Below are 18,075 nucleotides of genomic sequence, written 5' to 3'. Positions count from 1 at the left end.
TAAGCTTGCTCCAGTCTTTAGCTAAGGTGACATAGTTTATTTTTATTTGCTAGAAATCTAAAGTATAAAGTTTACTGTTGTGTACAAGAGAAGTAATCGTTTTAATGTATCATTTCAGCCTTTATCTCATCAAATTCCCATCGGTATTGCTGACGACCCAGTAGGCCTACCTCATTGATGGGACAGTGCTTATCAAATATAAGAAGAAATACGCTTTTATTGTCCTTATTATTTTTTATAGTAAATATATTTTTTTTATTATTATTTTTAAATCAGTTGGAAGGCTTTTATTTCATTGACACACTTCCGTTTGGACTCCTGCCGTTCCTCGCGAGCTTGCCGGTTCTTCGGTAGCACAAGAAACACTTTGTCTCGTGAGGGGGTGTTGACAGGAGGAAGAGGGGGAGGTAGAGGGGAACTGAATTGGACTGGCCCGGTTCATTGACATCGCAGACCTTACAGTGAGACGAGGACAGTGGAAATCCAAGGAGAGGAGTCGTTGGGCAGGAGAAAGGTGGACACCTTAAGACCCCCGTTTGCCTGGGATACATCAGGACACCGGGCGGGGAGGGGAGGGGGGCCGCATGATTGCTTTCAATCCGCAGACTGTAATGATGGTGGTGATGCACCGAGAGCAGAGCGCCGGATTCCTGCATAGCCTCACACACTGCACCACAACCCCGCTCCCGAGTTTGAGCCTCCCGCTGCAGGGACGTACGCTACAGCTGCACCTAAACGGATTTTCATCCCAATACTTGAGCCAGAGCACCGGGTAACGGACAACCCAGCAGCTCCTTTCATACTCCACCCTGTCTGCGGGATGAGACGGGGGACTGTGACGGACGGAGACCCCAGCTTTGAACCAAGCCTGCGTTTTACTGCACCTGCTTCGATGTGCATGCACCGGATGTTTTAAGCCAAAAAAGAGAAGGGGGGAAGATGTTGTGGCGATGCTACCGGGGCAAACTGTCGGCGTGGGCCGCTTTGTGCGTGCTGGTGCTCTGCTGGTTTTACATATACCCCGTCTACAGACTCCCACGCGATAAGGAGATAGTGGAGGAGGTACTGAGGCAGGGGGATGCATGGGAGAAGAACCAGACCGGCATCGATTTGTACAGGTTCGTCCCTGGAATCAGATTTCTCAGATTTCTTTCATTGATTTTTCAGAGTGCAGCTTGGTGCCATCAACTGACCTTAAAGGGGCCCTTGTAGGTCCCAGGGGACCTGCAGGGCACTGTGACAATAACCAGAGAAGGGTTTTATGTTTTTCTGCTTTCTTGCACTCAAGATGTAAAATACCTGTAGCCTGGCACTTGTATGTCTCCTCTCCTGAGGAAGTGCAGAAGAAAAGAAAATCAAGAATTGCCCTTTAGTGCATTTTATTTACTTACATCTACTTGAGAATTAATACAAAAGCCTATTACTTTTAAAATCTGAGTAGGTCCCTTAATATATCAACACCATATCTACACCATGTCATCATTGAGAGAGGTTGTTGCCATGTTACCATCCAACCCCGGCAGAGTAACTACTGCTGTAATACTTCCTAACCCTCCTGTTGTCCTCATATTCGTTATAGACCCCATTTCCTCTGAGTCAAAATGACCCGCCCTCACTAAACCCACAGTAAAAAACAGCTTAATTTAATTTTTAACACTGAATCTATTTTGCCTGAGGAAACAAGTTGTCATTAACCACAAATTAACCCAAGTTTTCTCTCTTCACATGGCAGACACTTCTCATTTCTATGACACTGTCTAGGTGGTAAGCAGCATTTGTAAAGCATTTATAGCCTAAAAAAGTAGCAGAAATGTGCAAAAAGAAGTTTTGTGAACAATGTTAGAAAATATACAAAACAAGAACTTGAACATGTGAACCAAACAACGTAACTCAGTCAAGTGCACAGCCTTAGCAGATATATATCCTACACCTGCAGCACACAGTATGTGTCTTACAGTCCTTGTTCGGTGGGCAGAGCTGACACTTCTTCGTCTTACTTGCATCAGCTGGGGAAGTGGCTGTGGCAGCTGGATCTTCAGGTTGATCAAGTGATCTTGCCCTCTGAACAGCGTTTACAATTGCTGCAGAGGCTTCCATACAGGAGACATGCTGTAGAGCAAGTTCAGCAGTGAAACACACACTAATCGCTTCAGCTCAGAGAGAATTCTGGGAACTGTCATCTGCAGTATCTTTAACGCTGTAAAGAATCCCCACAGACAAGGTGGCACGCTTGTATGTTCTAGCATTTCTAGACACTCACTTGGGTCAGATCCAAAAAAACATCATGTCTCGTCATGTTTATGTCTGAGACTGATTGAACTTAGACAGAACTAAAGCATAACTAAAGTATTCTTTCCTTTTGGTGGTGTGTAACTGCCTCCGTGACTGTGATTTTAGCTCAATTTGACAGATTTTTTAACCAAAAGACAGTCATTTTACCTTTTTTTTTTGGTACAACTTACATAGAATTATGAATGGAGGCAACATTTCAGTTTTTGTGAAGTTGGCTCAGATTTCAAGTTGCCAAAATATTATTTATGGTATTTTTCAGGAGGGTTAAAAGTTTCTTCTTTCAAAGTGTTGTTGCGTGTTCTTCAGGATAAATGTGAAAGGCTGCTTGCGTGATAAAATATCACAAGGAAATAACTGCAAAGTGTTTCTGTTGCCACAACCTGCACAAATCAAAATCAAGGTGACACCTATCAAATGTTTCTGCTCCTGCAAGAAAAGTTGAAGGCGGCTTCGCCTGATGGGTTTTTCTGCTGCTCTTGTTTTAAAATCAGTCTTATTCAGCGAACCAGTAGATCAGTGTTGTCTGTTTTAGGGTCTCTGATGTGGTTCTGAATTAAGGAAGTATGCTACTCCGGAGAAACTGTGATGCCACACAATGATCAGCGTTTGGGGATCAGCAATCGGGGATCAGCGACCAGGGATCGACCCATCCTTACATATGAAACTGATCTGATATACCTCCAGGAAGGTCTGACAGCCATTGTTGCTTTTTGCTCTGAGACCTAAAACTCAACACACTTTATTGGTTGTTTAAGTTAAAACATAAAGATTTTGTTGTTCCACAGGTATTGTTCAATGGTTTTCAATAAAATAAGATTGGAACATTGAAGGTATTCTATCAGTTATAAAAAATAAAAATCAGTATCGGCCCAAATCAGTATCGGCAGGCCAGGCTTTTTAAAGATCAGTGATTGGTGATCAGCCAGAAAATTGTGACCAGTGCACCCCTTTTATAACCATTTTACCAGCTGTGGACACAATATTGAGGATCCTGTGCTGAATATTCTTCAAAGCAAAGCTAATAAATAGGGTAATCAGAAAAGCTGATACCTGCAGTTGACAGCACCCTTAGGAGATTTTATTTTAATGCTTGAGAGCTCTGAAAAGCCCCAGTTTGGTCAAATGTGAGGAAGAGTAAAAAGCTGAGGACAAACATCCTTTTCTTCCTGCCTTTTGCCAAATAATTAAGTTATTGTTGTTTTCCTCAGTGAACCCACTTTGCGTCAGAGTTTCCAAACCTCACCAAACAGATTTCTAATTATGTCTACATCCTTTACTCACAGGAAGCTACTGACGGAGTGCTGTGATCCGAAGAGGATGTTTGCGGTCACCAAGGAGAATTCACCGCTGGGCAAAGTTTTGTGGTACGACGGCGAGTTTTACCACTCGCACACCGTCAACAATGAGACCTACTCGCTCTTCGTACAGGTGAGAAAAGGTCAACTCAAAGCTGAAGTTTGATGAATAAATCTCATAGAAATACGGGAGTGAAAACATGTTTCCAGGAATCACATGCTAAACCTACTGGTCTGTGTTGGGGTTTGTTTACAGTACGACTTTGAGAGATGTGGGCTTTTGTAAAATGAGGACAACAAAAAAAATTGTACAAGTGATTTTCCTCACACTCAGCAAAATATGACACGGTTGCAAGGGAATGGGGGTTAGGCGTGGATCCTGGTGATCCAGAGAGTAGGGATGGGGCTGCGGAGGAGACGGAGACTCTTTAGAGGAGAAAGGATTTATGGTGGCGTATGCTGCAGTGAGAGGAGGTCAATATTAAATTGTGGAGATGAGATAGAAGAGGCCTGGGAAGTAATAGACCTGAAATAGGGTGCAAGCATCTGTGCAATGCAAGGATTTAACATATTTATCTTCCCTTTTTCTTTTTGAGGGTGAAACCATCATTTCCTTTTTCTTTAAGTCATTTAAAACCACTTGATTGACATAAATGGGACAGAAGTGATGAAGTGTGGTTGATGTGGTGAATAGGAGACATATGAACTTGTTTGTCCTCAAACATAGTTTCTGTTTGTGGTTTTCACTTAAGTGTGTGTTATTTCCACTCATCTGAGATAGGAGTGTTTAAACCTAAGTTAAAGTGCAAGGATGCGTTACCGCTTTCTACCACCTCCGTGGTGTTTCCTCTCTCCTTTCCATGAAGGGGATAAAGAGTGTATTTATGCTGCTGTGCCTGTGTATCTCTATCCAGATAAGGTCTGTGAGGCTATTTTTACATGGTTCTGTGCCCATGTGTGTGTTTGTGGATGAGGGTTTGTGTTGTGCCTGGAAACAGGTCAAAACCAGGAACCTGGGTCTGAGTGCTGTTGCTGTGGTTTTTGTATCCAGGGGCAGTACATCTCAGTCATAATCAAGATTGGATCCCCATTACTGATCTGCAGCCTAATATCCTGGCTGGTTCACACAATGAATATCTGACCCTAATTTGCAAGCGTGAGCGGTGCATGTTCATTCATGAGGCATGGGGGGAGGTGAGGGTGAACAAATAAAGACATGAGGTTGAGCTAAACCACAGAGTCAGTTTATGCAAATGAATGTTACCAGCCAGTTACAAACCCAGAGTTTTGATATGAATTGAGTAGTATTTACTAGCTGAATTTTAACTGTTGATAATCTAAATTCTAAACTAATTGAATCTTCAATAGTTTCAATTAATAATTTGGGTCAGCAGCAGCAGTGCCAAGAATTTACTGGCTCATCCGTCTCATTTGCAACAATCTGCAGTTTTGCTTTCTTGTACATGATGGTAACTACCTTGAAAACCAGGTTTGTTGGTTAGACAGCGCAAAAGATTTATATCAAAGTTGTTTTGTGAAGTGGAATTTAGATGTATTTATACCCTAAATTTGGATTTAATCATTCCTCCATCACTTTTAACTGATAATTCAGGTGATGTAGCAATAATAATAATTTCTGACTCTTCAGATGCAAAAATCTGTTTTCCTTTCCATAATTTGATGTAAAATTGATGCTGTAATGCCTAAGAGTTATTACTGGATATAAAAAGGATATTTGAGGACTTCATCTTTGTTTTGTGAAAAAGTTATCAACAAGCTTCCAATACCTTAAAGAGGGGTATCATGCTATCTCATATATTAAACATGGATATAAAGTAATAATGCTGGATGTCCCCATCATTATGAACAACATTCTAAACCGCTTCATGTTCATATGTTGAAGAAATTCTCTGATTTTCTTGTAAACTGCTCAAAATGGTCTTTTCCAAAATCAACACAAGATCTTCACAAGATTTGCTAAGCTTATGAGGTCATCATATACAGATCTCCTGATTGGTTCATGACATTTTTGAGGTGTGGGCCTCAAACACCAAGGTATTACTATAGTTCTGAACCCCAAGAAGCCTCCAGTAGGCCGACCAATCGCCTTAGAGAGACAGAGTCCACAAAGAAGCGCGTCAGACAGAGGGTAACAAAAAATGGCGGAAGAAAAAAATTGGTTATTTTTTAGCTGAAAATTACGAAAGCTGATACAGGGTACCAGCAAGACAGCATGAAGCCTAAAAAGGCAGAATACCTCTTTTTTAAATGGAGTAAACAACAAACACACTAAACACAAGAAAAAATAAGTTAATGGCCTTAATTTGAGTTGTTCCCCATTCCTTTAAGCTGTCAGATTTTACATTTAGAGTTCAGGTTTGCTTTTACTTGATGAGGAGGCCAACACTCATTATCCAGCCAATTATCTGCATTTTCTTTTTTAATTTTAGCAGGAGATTACAAATTACATTAATTCTTGCTTGTCTTATTCCAAATTAAAACTTTTAACAGATTTTTATTGTTTATTTTTTTGTAAAAGTCTATCTGATCCAAACGTTAACGATTACCCTCAAGAACTTCTCATTATCAGTATTGGTACTTTCTGGAAGAGACCCTTCAAAATTAGCCATTAAAAACTGGTCCTTAATGTCTTTGTGCATTGTTTTTTCAAGACTGAACATTTCTTGTTCTCATTGGTAAATCATCTTTTTTTTGTTCTTTGATGACATTTAGGCAGCCTCTCTGTGAGAACTAAGCAGTTGTGGGTAACCCAAATGCACAACACTGCTAAAAGTCACGTACGTTTCCTGTAAAAGTTGCCTATTCCTAGAAGCAGAGTTAAACTTTTTGCGCAAGCTTACATTGTGGTCTGTTCGTTGTGCAAAAGTAAGGTAACCAGTGTTTGAGTTGGATGGTTTAAGCATGAGCTGTTTCTCTGAAACACAAACACACTTTCTGCTTTCCCAATTACCAGTGCTGTGATTGCAGGTTTGAACAGCCTTACTACTCTAGCCTGGCAACGGCCACAGTATCGGAACAGGTGCCAGGGAATGTGCCAATTTGGGCTTTGACAGTTGATTGTGGGTTAGTTCAGTGGCTTGAACAGAGTTTCAATGTGTACACTTTACAAGACTATAGAGGAAATTCTTCTGATGTCCTAAAGAAATGGCTTGGGACAAAAGTCTTATAAACAAAAGAAATCCACTACTATTACAGTGACTCACAAAAAGAACATTAGTTAAGACAGTAACTGTTCCAGACACTTCCATGTATGTTTTTTTCGTCATGGCAACTTAAGCATCTTTTTGCATTGGTCTGTGTGTCAGTGACCACTTCTATCTGTAATAAAATAAATAAATGAGAAATAAAATGAATCTAAGACATGTTTTGTTGCAACAAAGTAGAAACCCCCAAATATTAAATGTTTTGAAGATGACGATAAATTTTGGGTAAATGACTTTCCAGAAATAGCTGGACCACATGCTACTGTAATAAGTGTCCCCCTCTTAAGCTTCAGTCTGGCTTGCTGGTACCCCTCCCTTAATGTGCTGTTAGCAGGGTATTGTCCTCTGACTCAACTCTGTCACGCTCTAAAAGAGACCCTGGGGCAAAATGAGCGTGTGTGTATTCCCAATTTTGTGCACTCCGAGGAGAATAATGGGCACAATTGTTTCCGCCATCTCCCCTAATCCATGCCTCTGACTTAAATGCAGCCTGGGCAAAGAGAAGGACATTTTTGCTTCTTATCCTTTAAAGCTTGGTGTTTCCGTGTTCCCACAAACAGCTGTAACACCCTGGTATGTTTGATGAAAGGGTAATAATTCATGAAAAGGGGAACTCCGTCCTTGCTCAAAGTGTATTAGAAGTGATTTTTGGTACTGCTGTGAATTTAAAGTAATACACCTGATCTGGCAGACAAAAAAACAACAACACATATTTGACCAAGAGACCCAATCTGTTAATTAGTGTTTCAGTTCATGGCTCACAGAGCTACTTTAAAGGTTTGAATAAACAACATAAAAAGTTTGTAGTTTAAAATATTAAGTTAAAGGGGTGTACCCCGCCTCTTGCCCAATGACAGCTGGGATAGGCTCCAGCCACCCGCCCCTGAATGAATGAATGATGTATAAATGGTTCAAATAGCTTAAGGTAATAGAAAATTAGTGTCAGAGTTGCTGTAGAAAAATCAATACATTATTTAAAGTTTCAGATAGATGTAATCGGGCACATGATCAATAGGTAGCCAAACATAAAGAGTGCTGAAACTGTTAAACAGTTAGCAGAACATATTTGACAAACAGAAAAAAGATAAAGGCTCAATAAATGGTTGGACGTATTTATCTAGTGAGCTAAAAAAAAATAGCAGCTAAGCAGGTGATAGTTAGCTAGGAAAGTTAGCTATGTAATAATGGGTAAACCAGTTAGCCAAAAGTAGACGGTCATTGAAAGATATCGTTGGCTTAGGGTTAGTTACTTAAAATGTTAGCGTGTAAACTAGCTAGCATAACAGAATATTAAGTAGGCTAAGAGTAACTAGTTAGCAGATGAAGTGTTACCACTAATGTCAAAAATACAAGTCATGAGTACTTAATTAGCAGCTGCTAGAGGTAGCACAGGATAACTGTTAAAACGGTTAGCTTCAGATAATGGATAGAGAGTTTAAAACAAACATTGCAGAAATTAATTTCGGATAAGAAGTTATAAGTTATGGACCAGTTGTGAAAATAGTAAGCTTATTATGCTATACTATGAAAGAGTTGGTCAAAAGTGATATATTATTAACTGTTGGAATGAATGTTTAATTAGTGAATAGTTGACAAGGTTAGCTAGATTGAGAATTTAAGTGGCATGCAGTTTGTGATAAAAGTTTGAGGAAAAGGAACTGCTTAGAGATGACAATATTTTTTTTTTTCCTTTTTTTCCCCCCTCTTTTTTTTCTTTTTTTCTCTTCCTTAAAGAAAAAAATAGAGATTACAATAGAAAGTGATGGTTTTGGATCAGAGGGTTAGATGGAAAGCTCAAAGTATTCAAACTAATAGTTCAATGTTTGATCAGGTTAGCAAAAACTATCAAATGAAATGTTCCACAAATTAGCTAAGACATTGAAATGTGAGAAATGGTTAGATTAAATCCAATCCAATCCAACTTTATCCAATCCAACTTTAAAGGAAAGTTTAAAGTATGTAGCCACTGGATAAGTCATGAATGGTTTATGAAAATGTTTTTATCTTTGTCACCATGGTAAGATTAACGGAAATTTACATTTGTCTGCCTCAGCTGAAAGCATGGCTGTTTGTGAAGGGTAATCAACAGAGGGCCTCAGTCCTGTTCTTTGCTAAGCACAGGATGACTGCCTCAATTCCAGGGATTCAAGTGAAGGGAAAATTAGTGTTTGGATGTATGAAAGTGGCTCTGTTTGTCAGTGAACAGATGGTTGTGTGTATGTGTACACTAACGAAGCTGCACCTTTCCTCATTGCTCAGGACAACCCTCTGAAGCTACCCCTGAAGAAGTGTGCTGTGGTGGGCAACGGCGGCATTCTCCGGCAAAGCAAATGCGGACATGACATTGACCAGGCTGACTTCATCATGCGGTGAGGAGAAAAAGTGACTTTTTGGTGCGAAGAAATGTGAATGTGTTGAGCTTGAGAGAGCAGCCAAACACCAGTAGCCACCAGTGAAAGTGAAAGCTGGTTTCTGCTTTGGCCAAGAGAGACAGACTGACAGACAGACAGAAAAATGGGTCACAGCAAGGGCAAGGGAGAAAAGAGGTTAGGCATGAGAAAGCAAAATAGGAGGAGGCTTACATAAGGGAAGACAGGGAGATGAAGAGAGGGGCATAGAGCAGAATGAAACCATCTGGTGATAAAGAAAGGGGACTGCAAACAAGATGCTGGATAAAACCCTTCAGGCGGCGGACAGGTCATACAGCCAGACACATTTACCCATTTTCTAGTGGAATAAGTGATTATACAGATGCTTTTGTATTGGGTTGAAGAGGCTGGCTCCTTTCACAGTATTTCATGTACTCTGGTGTGCTGAAGCGAAAGAATACATGTTCAGCTGGTAAGATACTTGAGCTCATGCATGCAGTCTCACAGTGATTATTTTGCAACAGTTAGCTGGCAGCAGCTAGCCTGTTTGCCTCTGAGAGTAATTTTCAGCAGATAAGATATGATCCCTTGTCACATCACTTGCTTATCAATCCTAAATATGCCTGTAACAACGGCTAAAAGCTAAAGGGTCTATGACATTGGATCAATCTGTCTGCTGCTAATTATGCTAACTAACAATGGCGGCTAGGCTAATATGATACCACTGAAACCACTGATCAGGACAAATTTATTCTTGTGTCATTAATGAAAAAAAAGACTTTTGATGTGAGTGGAAGCTGGATCTTAGAAATGTATTTTTTTTACATAGCTGTTTTGCAATTTTTTTATTCTGCAGTGTAGTAACGGCAAAAAAAAAAAAAAAACACACACAAAAAAACCCCCAAAACAAAACAAAAAAAAACATAGTAGTCTAATGACATCCCATTTTACAGACTTTGCAGCCTGCCTTGTAGGGATGGCTATTGATGCTTATTAATCCAATTCTTCATCAATGCCCTAATCAACTCCTGCTGTGAATTTTCTGTGTACAAAAAGTCAGCTGTAATGGTTTGCTGTGTCAACAATATTTTATTGCATTTAAAAGTAAATAACTATGACATGACACTCTTGTTATTTAACGCCTTGTGTTGATGAATGGTGGTGGTGCTGCCACCCTTGCATGGTATTTCAGTGTTGCACAAATTACACTTTGCATTAATAAAGTGAAGCCAAGCTTTTAATCTTTTTGCCACTGTCTTTGAAATTCTGCCACTGACTGGCTATCATGATAGACGTGTGGCATTGATGCATAGTGTAAAGGATAATAATTTTAAACAATTGAACTATTTCTAATTGATTCTTAACTAGTGCTGTCAAGTGATTTATTTTACGTTGTGCTGTTAAACCATTTAAGTATTGATTCAGATTAATCTCAGGGTTGCTGTGAATATTAATCATGTTTCATTTGTATGAACAAAAAGACTCACACAAGTGTGATTCTCTGCTGCTGTTGCCCGTCTGCTTCAAGATTGAATGCGTTGTTTGTTCAAAGATGGTGCATACCATGGTTGTAACAAGAGATTAATTTTGTTCCTGTTGCCTCTCTATGATTTTAAACCAATCTGAACATCCTCCGACCTCTGGCATCAGACAGGTTGTTGCTGGAAACCTTGGAGATGGTTGCGAGTCAAAACGTCTACATGCCTGTATACATTGAGTCGCTGACATGTTATTAGCTGATTAAATATTTGTGTTAATGATCAGTTGAACAGTTGCACCTATAGATAAGGGGCCGCGGGTAGGTGTGTGAGATAAAACCCTGTGTAGATCTGATTGTGTTTGTTCTCAGTTGGAACGCTGATCTTATTAATTATAAGCTTCCTCCAAAACAGCTATACGGGTAGGATGTCAACCTCACCTTACCCCAAACCAGCAGGATGAATAATATTTGAATGTGTAAATCTAGGGAAAGCAAAATAACGAAGTCCTTTTACGATATCATCTTGCTGGTGGATTTGTTTAAAAGGAAATGTCAAACAAAGAAAACAAATGAGAGTTGCACATGTTGAAACTTGGGGAACAAAAATTTTACATGTACGTTTTTTTTTTTCTGAGAATGGTAACCGTCAGCATAAATACAGAGTTTTACCAGAGGGGAGGCGTTCTGTGTGGGGGATGATGTCGAGAGAAATGGTGAAAGTAAAAAGAAAACAGCATCAATTTCAATTTTGGTTATCCTTCTTAAAGTGGACTAAGAAAAACGCCTTGCTTTACTTTTAGAATTACTTTATGATATGTGCATTAAACTCCTGAAACATTCCCACAAAAGCACCAAGCAAAATCTTTATCAAGCTTTATTGGAAACACTCAATAAAGTTTTAATCACCAAATCTAGTATACAGGAAATGAGTCACACTGGTTTTACTGGATTCTCGTCGTCAAAGTGACATGAGTCACTTTACCTTTCACTGTGTGTTTGTAGAGAATCTGGAATGTTAATATCCCTTCACTCTGTCTTACTCATTTAGGTGTAACCTTCCACCTCTTTCAAAGGAATACGTGGAGGATGTGGGAACCAGGACGCATCTGGTCACGGCCAACCCCAGCATCATTGAGAAAAGGTACCATGAGACCACTTTTTGAAATCTGTTGAATACTCATTACTTGGTCACCTGATCGTTACAATCAAGGCAATACTTTGTAGGGAAGTCCCGCTTTCACGTGGCAATGTTATGCAATAACACAAGGTAATGCTGTAATGACAGTTAACTCCATTGATAAGAAACAACACCAAGAGTTGCTTCAGCCACTCCGGAAGGTATAACGTAAGACAACAAACATTTGGATGATTGAAGAGGTGTGAAAAATATTAATACGGCAATATATCAATATATGGTTGGACGTGATAGAATTTTGATTTTTTTTTTTTTTTTTTTTTATAGAAGTCCATATTTTAGGTGAGTTGGGAGTAAAATATGACTTCTGCACCTCCACTGTGGTAGATGGCGCTGACGAGCCACTGCGCTGTATGTTGCCCATAAACTGTATGATTAATACAATCTCAAAATATATTTGAAATATTTTATTCCTAAACTTGATGATGTGGGTTTTGATGCTGTAAACGTCAGTGATTTCTCTCTGATCCTGGGTCAGTTAGTTTAAAATCAGTTAAGGTTTAATTTTTACAGTGTAGAAGACTGATACAATAATAATCATAATCGTGTTTTGCACAAAATCAGATTTTTTAATGAGTAGCATCAGCTACACCAAGTGACAATTATCAGTTTCACCAACTGATCACATCTTTAACCCAATCATTTTTTTGCTACATTAGTTTAATGTCACAGTAGTTTGAGTGACAAACTTGACACACTTGATGTTTTCTGTGGTTGTGTTCCAAACCACCTACTTCACTAGCAGTACCTACTATTTTGGCTGAAATTCAGTTTGTATTAGGTAGTATGCGGAAACTTGCAAAATCTGCAGTAAGCCAAAAATCCCTGGATGTCCTAGTGATCCAGGAAAATGTCTCAGTATGCAACGGACCAGTCAACCTGGCATACTCTTTCCCACAATGCACGGCGCTAACGCTGTTTGTCTATGTGGGTGGCAGGTTTTGGTGAATTACCGCCATCTACTGGAATGAGTCGGCATTATAACTACAACTCAACAACACTAATGTTAGACTGTCCATGAGAGAGAAGTGAAGTGGTGCGAAGAAACACCAGTAAATCTTGTCACATCCAGTTATAAAAGAGGCATTTACTTCTACAAGTTCATTAGCCCATATGCACCGCTAATTCACTTTTTAAACCATACATGGATTATAAAGAAGTGTTTTTCCATCAGCTGTACAAATAAAAGTCCATATTTGTTTTCAGTCAATGATATAACTTTGGTGTAAGATTAGAAATCAAGAATGATGATTCTGTTTGATATGATTAACAAAATAACTAAGTACCAAGATCTGCCAACTGCTTGTTTTGTATATTTATATTAAAGGCAAAAAACAACAACATCAGCTGTAGCTCTGCCCTCCAAGAAAGGAAACCAGAGTAATATTCTACAAAACAGACCCAACAGAACAGTCAAACTACGTACTACAAGCAAAAGCAGTGGGTAGTATGTAGTGCTTACTACATCCTACAGTCACATGTAGTATGTGGTAGGCAGTTTGGAAAACAGCCAGTGTATGTATGAAACACTGCATCTGGCTTTCATTATTCCAAACACAATAAAACAGAAAAGCTGCTTTCAATCAAAGAGATAACTGTGTATAATATTGAATATATCACAATATTGTGATATCTTGATTGTGTCATATCCTGAGGCTCACCCCTAGCACCCACTCCCCAGCAGTAACATCCTTTCAGAATGACAACACAAGAAGCTCATTTCCTAATTGAAAAAGACAAAAAAGGAAATGGGGAGCTGACATCTGTCCTTATGACCCAAGCACAGACAGTTAAGTCACACTTTCCTCTCTCTGTCTCATTCTCAGATTTCAGAACCTCCTGTGGTCAAGGAAAGCGTTTGTGGACCTTATGAAGGTCTACGGCTCTAGCTTCATTTACATGCCAGCCTTCTCCATGAAGCCTGGCACTGACCCATCACTCCGGGCGTACTACGCCCTGGCAGATACCTCCTCCAACCTCACCATGCTCTTTGCGAATCCTGAGTTCCTACGTACAGTGGGGAAGTTCTGGAAAGGTCGTGGTGTCCACGCCAAGCGCCTCTCCACCGGGCTCTTCCTGGTCAGCCTGGCCCTCGGGCTGTGTGAGGAAGTGACGGCGTACGGCTTCTGGCCGTTTTCCGTCGGCCTGGATGGGATGCCAGTCAGCCACCACTACTACGACAACATCCTGCCCTATAAATGGTTTCACGCCATGCCAGAGGAGTTTGTCCAGCTCTGGCAGCTGCATAAAAGTGGCACAATGCGCATACGGGTGGGACGCTGCCCCCCACAGGAAGGAGGCAGTTAGAGCCACCTGAAGGAGTTGGTTGATGTTCACTGAGCTGCAGGAAACAGATGAAGACAGGAGGTTGTGACCAAAACGGGCCCACACATTTCCTCTCTGGATCCTTCTGTGTCCATTCACACTCCTGCTGTCCCCCCCCACGGCAAATCCCTGATTTCCATGAGAATATCCACCCAGGACAGCAGCTTCAGGGACAAATGCAGCCACACACGCACACAGACAATGTAAAATATTTATACATTCCCAAAATGTGCCATATTCTCTCCTTATGTTTCTGAATTGTATGTTTTCATGGATGTGTGTTTGTTATACGAAGCCTTAACTGGGACTCAAATCATGAATTTTTGCAGGGATGGATCAGAGGGGGGTGTATTCTGTTTTTATGTAGGCTGACTACAGTATCTGACTGACATATGGGGCAGCTGGACCAAACCCCCTTCCCCCTCTGGGTCTTTGTTAATCAGAGACAGAAGGAGCAGAGAACCAGTGGGTGTTACAAAATGCACTGAAAGAAGGGAGAGATAGGGTTTTTTTGGTACCTAGTAGCTTGAATAGGACGTCAAATGGAGGTACGAAAACGCAGGCGGGGGGAGGGGAAGAGTGAAAGCTGGCTGTTTGCGTATAAAAAGGATTTTCCTCTGCTTTTCTTCAACCTACCAAGCGCTGGATTGGCATCCTTTAGTGCCAAATAGAGCTTTAGTTCAAAGCAGAAGCAATTAGAAAAGACGAACTGTATAGCGTCGAATGTTTAGCCAAGTTGCTTTTTTAAGCCCTTCACTGAAAAGGGAACACGCGAACATCCCGGTATCTATGGGTACTTTGTGCTTGCTAAGTGTAGCAGCAAATATGACTTCTTGTTTATGTTCATCAGTTTATGTTCAAAGATTAGAAGGGAGACATCCTCAAACTGACTTTTAAAATCAGAATTCCTTCAGCGCACATAAGGGAGCCTCACAGACGGGCTCTTTTGTACATTTCAGTCATCTCAAGCAGGCTCATTTACTTCTGTGGAGTGTGCAGTCTTGAAGAAATCTCTTAGTAACTGAGTAACTGCCAAGGGAACAGTGGCCTCATTGATACGCACTCACAACTGTCCTTGTGCTCCCAAATGGCAAGAAACATAGAAAGAGAGCTGCAGAGCCTCGACTTGATGTCACAAAATTAATCTGTCCCTCAGTTCATTTGCAAGCTTGACATTTTCCTCAAAAGTCACACGAAGAGTGGGAAGCTCAGCTGATATTACTGTGCCGTGGACAATCAAGGAAGTAAATATGTGCTTGTCCACTGCTTTTTGATTCAACAACCAAATTTTTGTTTATTGTAGTTGGCAACAAAACCTGACTCTGGTTCTGGTTCTGAAACAAGTTGTCTAAATGAAGAGAGGCAGCTGGCCATGTGTCAGATTACATCATCTATAAAAACTCAGATAACAACAATAGAAGTCAATTCTTGGCTCAAATGTTAGTCTCCCAGCATCACTTGCTCTAGTTTTACAGCTTTGCACCCAGATTTTCTGTGTAACCTGACAAAACAGTATATCCCACACAACAGGAACTTGAATAACTGAACTAGCCATTAGCTAATTTGACAGTTGGCTAACGTTTCTTTGAAGAGGATTTCCAACCTTTCCTATTGTGTAATGAAGTAACTGTTGGTAAATCTGGAAGTACTATTGCTAGTGTTAGCTGTTGTTTAACAGAAACCAGTTGTAAACTTCCTCATGCTGTTCAGTAGATAACGATTCTGATTTTTACATTTTCACAACTTGCAAGTCTGGGATGTGCTAACAGCTTCAGTGCTTCCCACTCTGAGTTTGATGGCGGGGAAGATGGCCACGTAAATAAGCTGAATGATTGACACCTTGTTCGATAAATTGAAATTCATTCTAATTATCAGCATTACATTTTTCCAATTTTTGTGTCAGAGCACATGAAGAACTGAGCCTCAACTTCATGTTTAGATCGTTTTTTTTTTTTTTTATCCTTTTTTTTACCACAAGGGAAATAACACAAATTGATAGACAGGACTTTTTTGGTATGTGCAGGTCTCCAGGATACTTGATGTGAAATTGCTGTTTCTATAAAATGTTATTTAAGAGTGACCGATGTTTCCGTGCCATAGTCTTTGCCACAACAAAGGATGACTGCATGAGAAGTGCATAGGATGTACTTCCCTCAAAAAAAAAAAAAAAAAAGAAGCTGACTCATGGTACCAAACTGGCTTTTAGATCGGTGCAACATGCTCAGTTAAACTGAGTAAGCTCTGGTGCCTGGTGTGCTGAGGCGCTGTGACCTTTCAATCAAGGGATATTTCTAATGCTGGTCATGGTCTTAAATGTGAGTGAACGTATTGATTGTGCTTGGATCAGCAGGACAGTGAATGAAACTGTTGTCTTGTAATAGTAGATAACAGAGAGACACACTTTGGGTAAAGCTGATGAGGAACCTGCACCATTTTTTAGTGTAAATGCATGTGGCTGTGCAAGAACTGAACTTGATGAACATTTTGACCAATATGCTTTTAATTGTGATGTTTCTTATTTGCACCTTTTATTTTATTCTCTCCTGCCCAGTATTGTGAATGAGTGAGTTGTGACTTCGTGCGAGTTTTGAGTAAGCATGATTATTTTTAATGTGCTTTTTGGAACACAGATTTGTATATTTCCTTCTTAATGATGGCCTCATTCCATCCGTCCATGCTTTCAGAGTGAATCCAAAAACCATTGCAAAGCCTCATCTTTCCAAAAGGGAGACAAGTTAGTGATGTAAATATCAGACTGTTAGCGCTAACAACCAATTTGTCCAGATCTGTGGTCCTCTTTTGACTGCATTCTTATTTGAATGCTGTGGATGGGCAGCAGGTTTAAATAAACTGCATTTGTTGCCAACAGAAAACACCTGGGGGAATCTTTTGCAGTGAACTTTTACTCGTACTTGGACTGCTTGCGTTAATATTTACCCAAGTCACAATAAAAAAATCAGTCACATTGTATATTTCAAGTTTTATAATTAATCCAGCATTTCTACAAAGAAGCACTGACACTGACTTCTTAGTATGCTAGCCTTTCCTGTCATATGTCATGTCAGTGTCACATTTTAGAAAACTTACGACCCGCAAGCAGTCCCTAATACTGAACATGATCAGCAGTGCTAGCCCCATCAGTGATACACCGCCGGTAAAACTACTTATTTACTTGTTTTTTTTTGTTGTTTTTTTTGACTGGAGTTACAGCATCATCTTAATCTAGTGAGTCGTAGCCAGTAGCTAGCCCCCTTTGCTGTTTTTATGCTGTCTTTTAGCTGGAGTATCTGCCAGAAATGCTGAACTCCATAGCAGCTAAGCTAGCAGGCTATGGCTAAATAGCTTAGAGATACAAAACAACTTTTAGTCTTACTTTTAAAAACTTGGCTCAAAAAGCAAGGTGGTGTGTTTAGTAGATTATTTCTGTGTTGTAACAATGCTTCTTGGTAATGAACTGTATTCTTCAAGAAAGCTTGTTTATTTCTCATTTAAATGTAGACACATTTGTAAGGAACGTATACTTGTGGGATGAGCAGCAAAGCTTAGTATGATGGTTGCACCGATGAAAAATTTTCCATATCTCCCAATTCCAAACAGCTTATTGACCCTTTAGTCCTCTTTGGTGTAGTTTGGTAGATTGGGTAACTGAAGTCTAAAGTAACAAGACATACTGGCAGTTCAATAATTTTTTTAACTTAACTGGCAGATGCCATGGTAGTTTGTGGAAGAACCGCGTCAGCTTTTCCAACCAGAATAGGTCACAAGCATAGACTGTAAGAAAAAATGGACGTCCACTTTCTTGGTTCGTAGTGAGGGCTCCATAAAAACTGCTCCCCCTGGTGGCTGGCTGCAATATAGATTAAAAAATCTGTCTCTCCAGCCATTCCAGATGGGC

The 18,075-nt window shown here is 40.1% G+C and overlaps 1 protein-coding gene across 1 annotated transcript; it reads left to right on the top strand.

Annotated features, from left to right (window-relative positions):
* Nucleotides 1-368: 368 nt before the first annotated feature.
* Nucleotides 369-16,626, top strand: st8sia1 (ST8 alpha-N-acetyl-neuraminide alpha-2,8-sialyltransferase 1). Its single transcript, XM_074698388.1, has 5 exons — nucleotides 369-1,118; nucleotides 3,576-3,720; nucleotides 9,071-9,180; nucleotides 11,709-11,801; nucleotides 13,682-16,626. The coding sequence occupies exons 1-5, from the start codon at nucleotides 940-942 to the stop codon at nucleotides 14,160-14,162; spliced, it is 1,008 nt and encodes a 335-aa protein (XP_074554489.1). The 5' UTR covers nucleotides 369-939; the 3' UTR covers nucleotides 14,163-16,626.
* The last annotated feature ends 1,449 nt before the right edge of the window (nucleotides 16,627-18,075 follow it).

The sequence above is a fragment of the Halichoeres trimaculatus genome, unplaced genomic scaffold (assembly GCF_033239565.1).
Source record: "Halichoeres trimaculatus isolate MK-OKI-2021-1 unplaced genomic scaffold, fHalTri1.1 fHalTri1_scaffold_21, whole genome shotgun sequence".
Classification (NCBI taxonomy): domain Eukaryota; kingdom Metazoa; phylum Chordata; class Actinopteri; order Labriformes; family Labridae; genus Halichoeres; species Halichoeres trimaculatus.
This window is presented reverse-complemented; position numbering and strand designations above follow the sequence as displayed.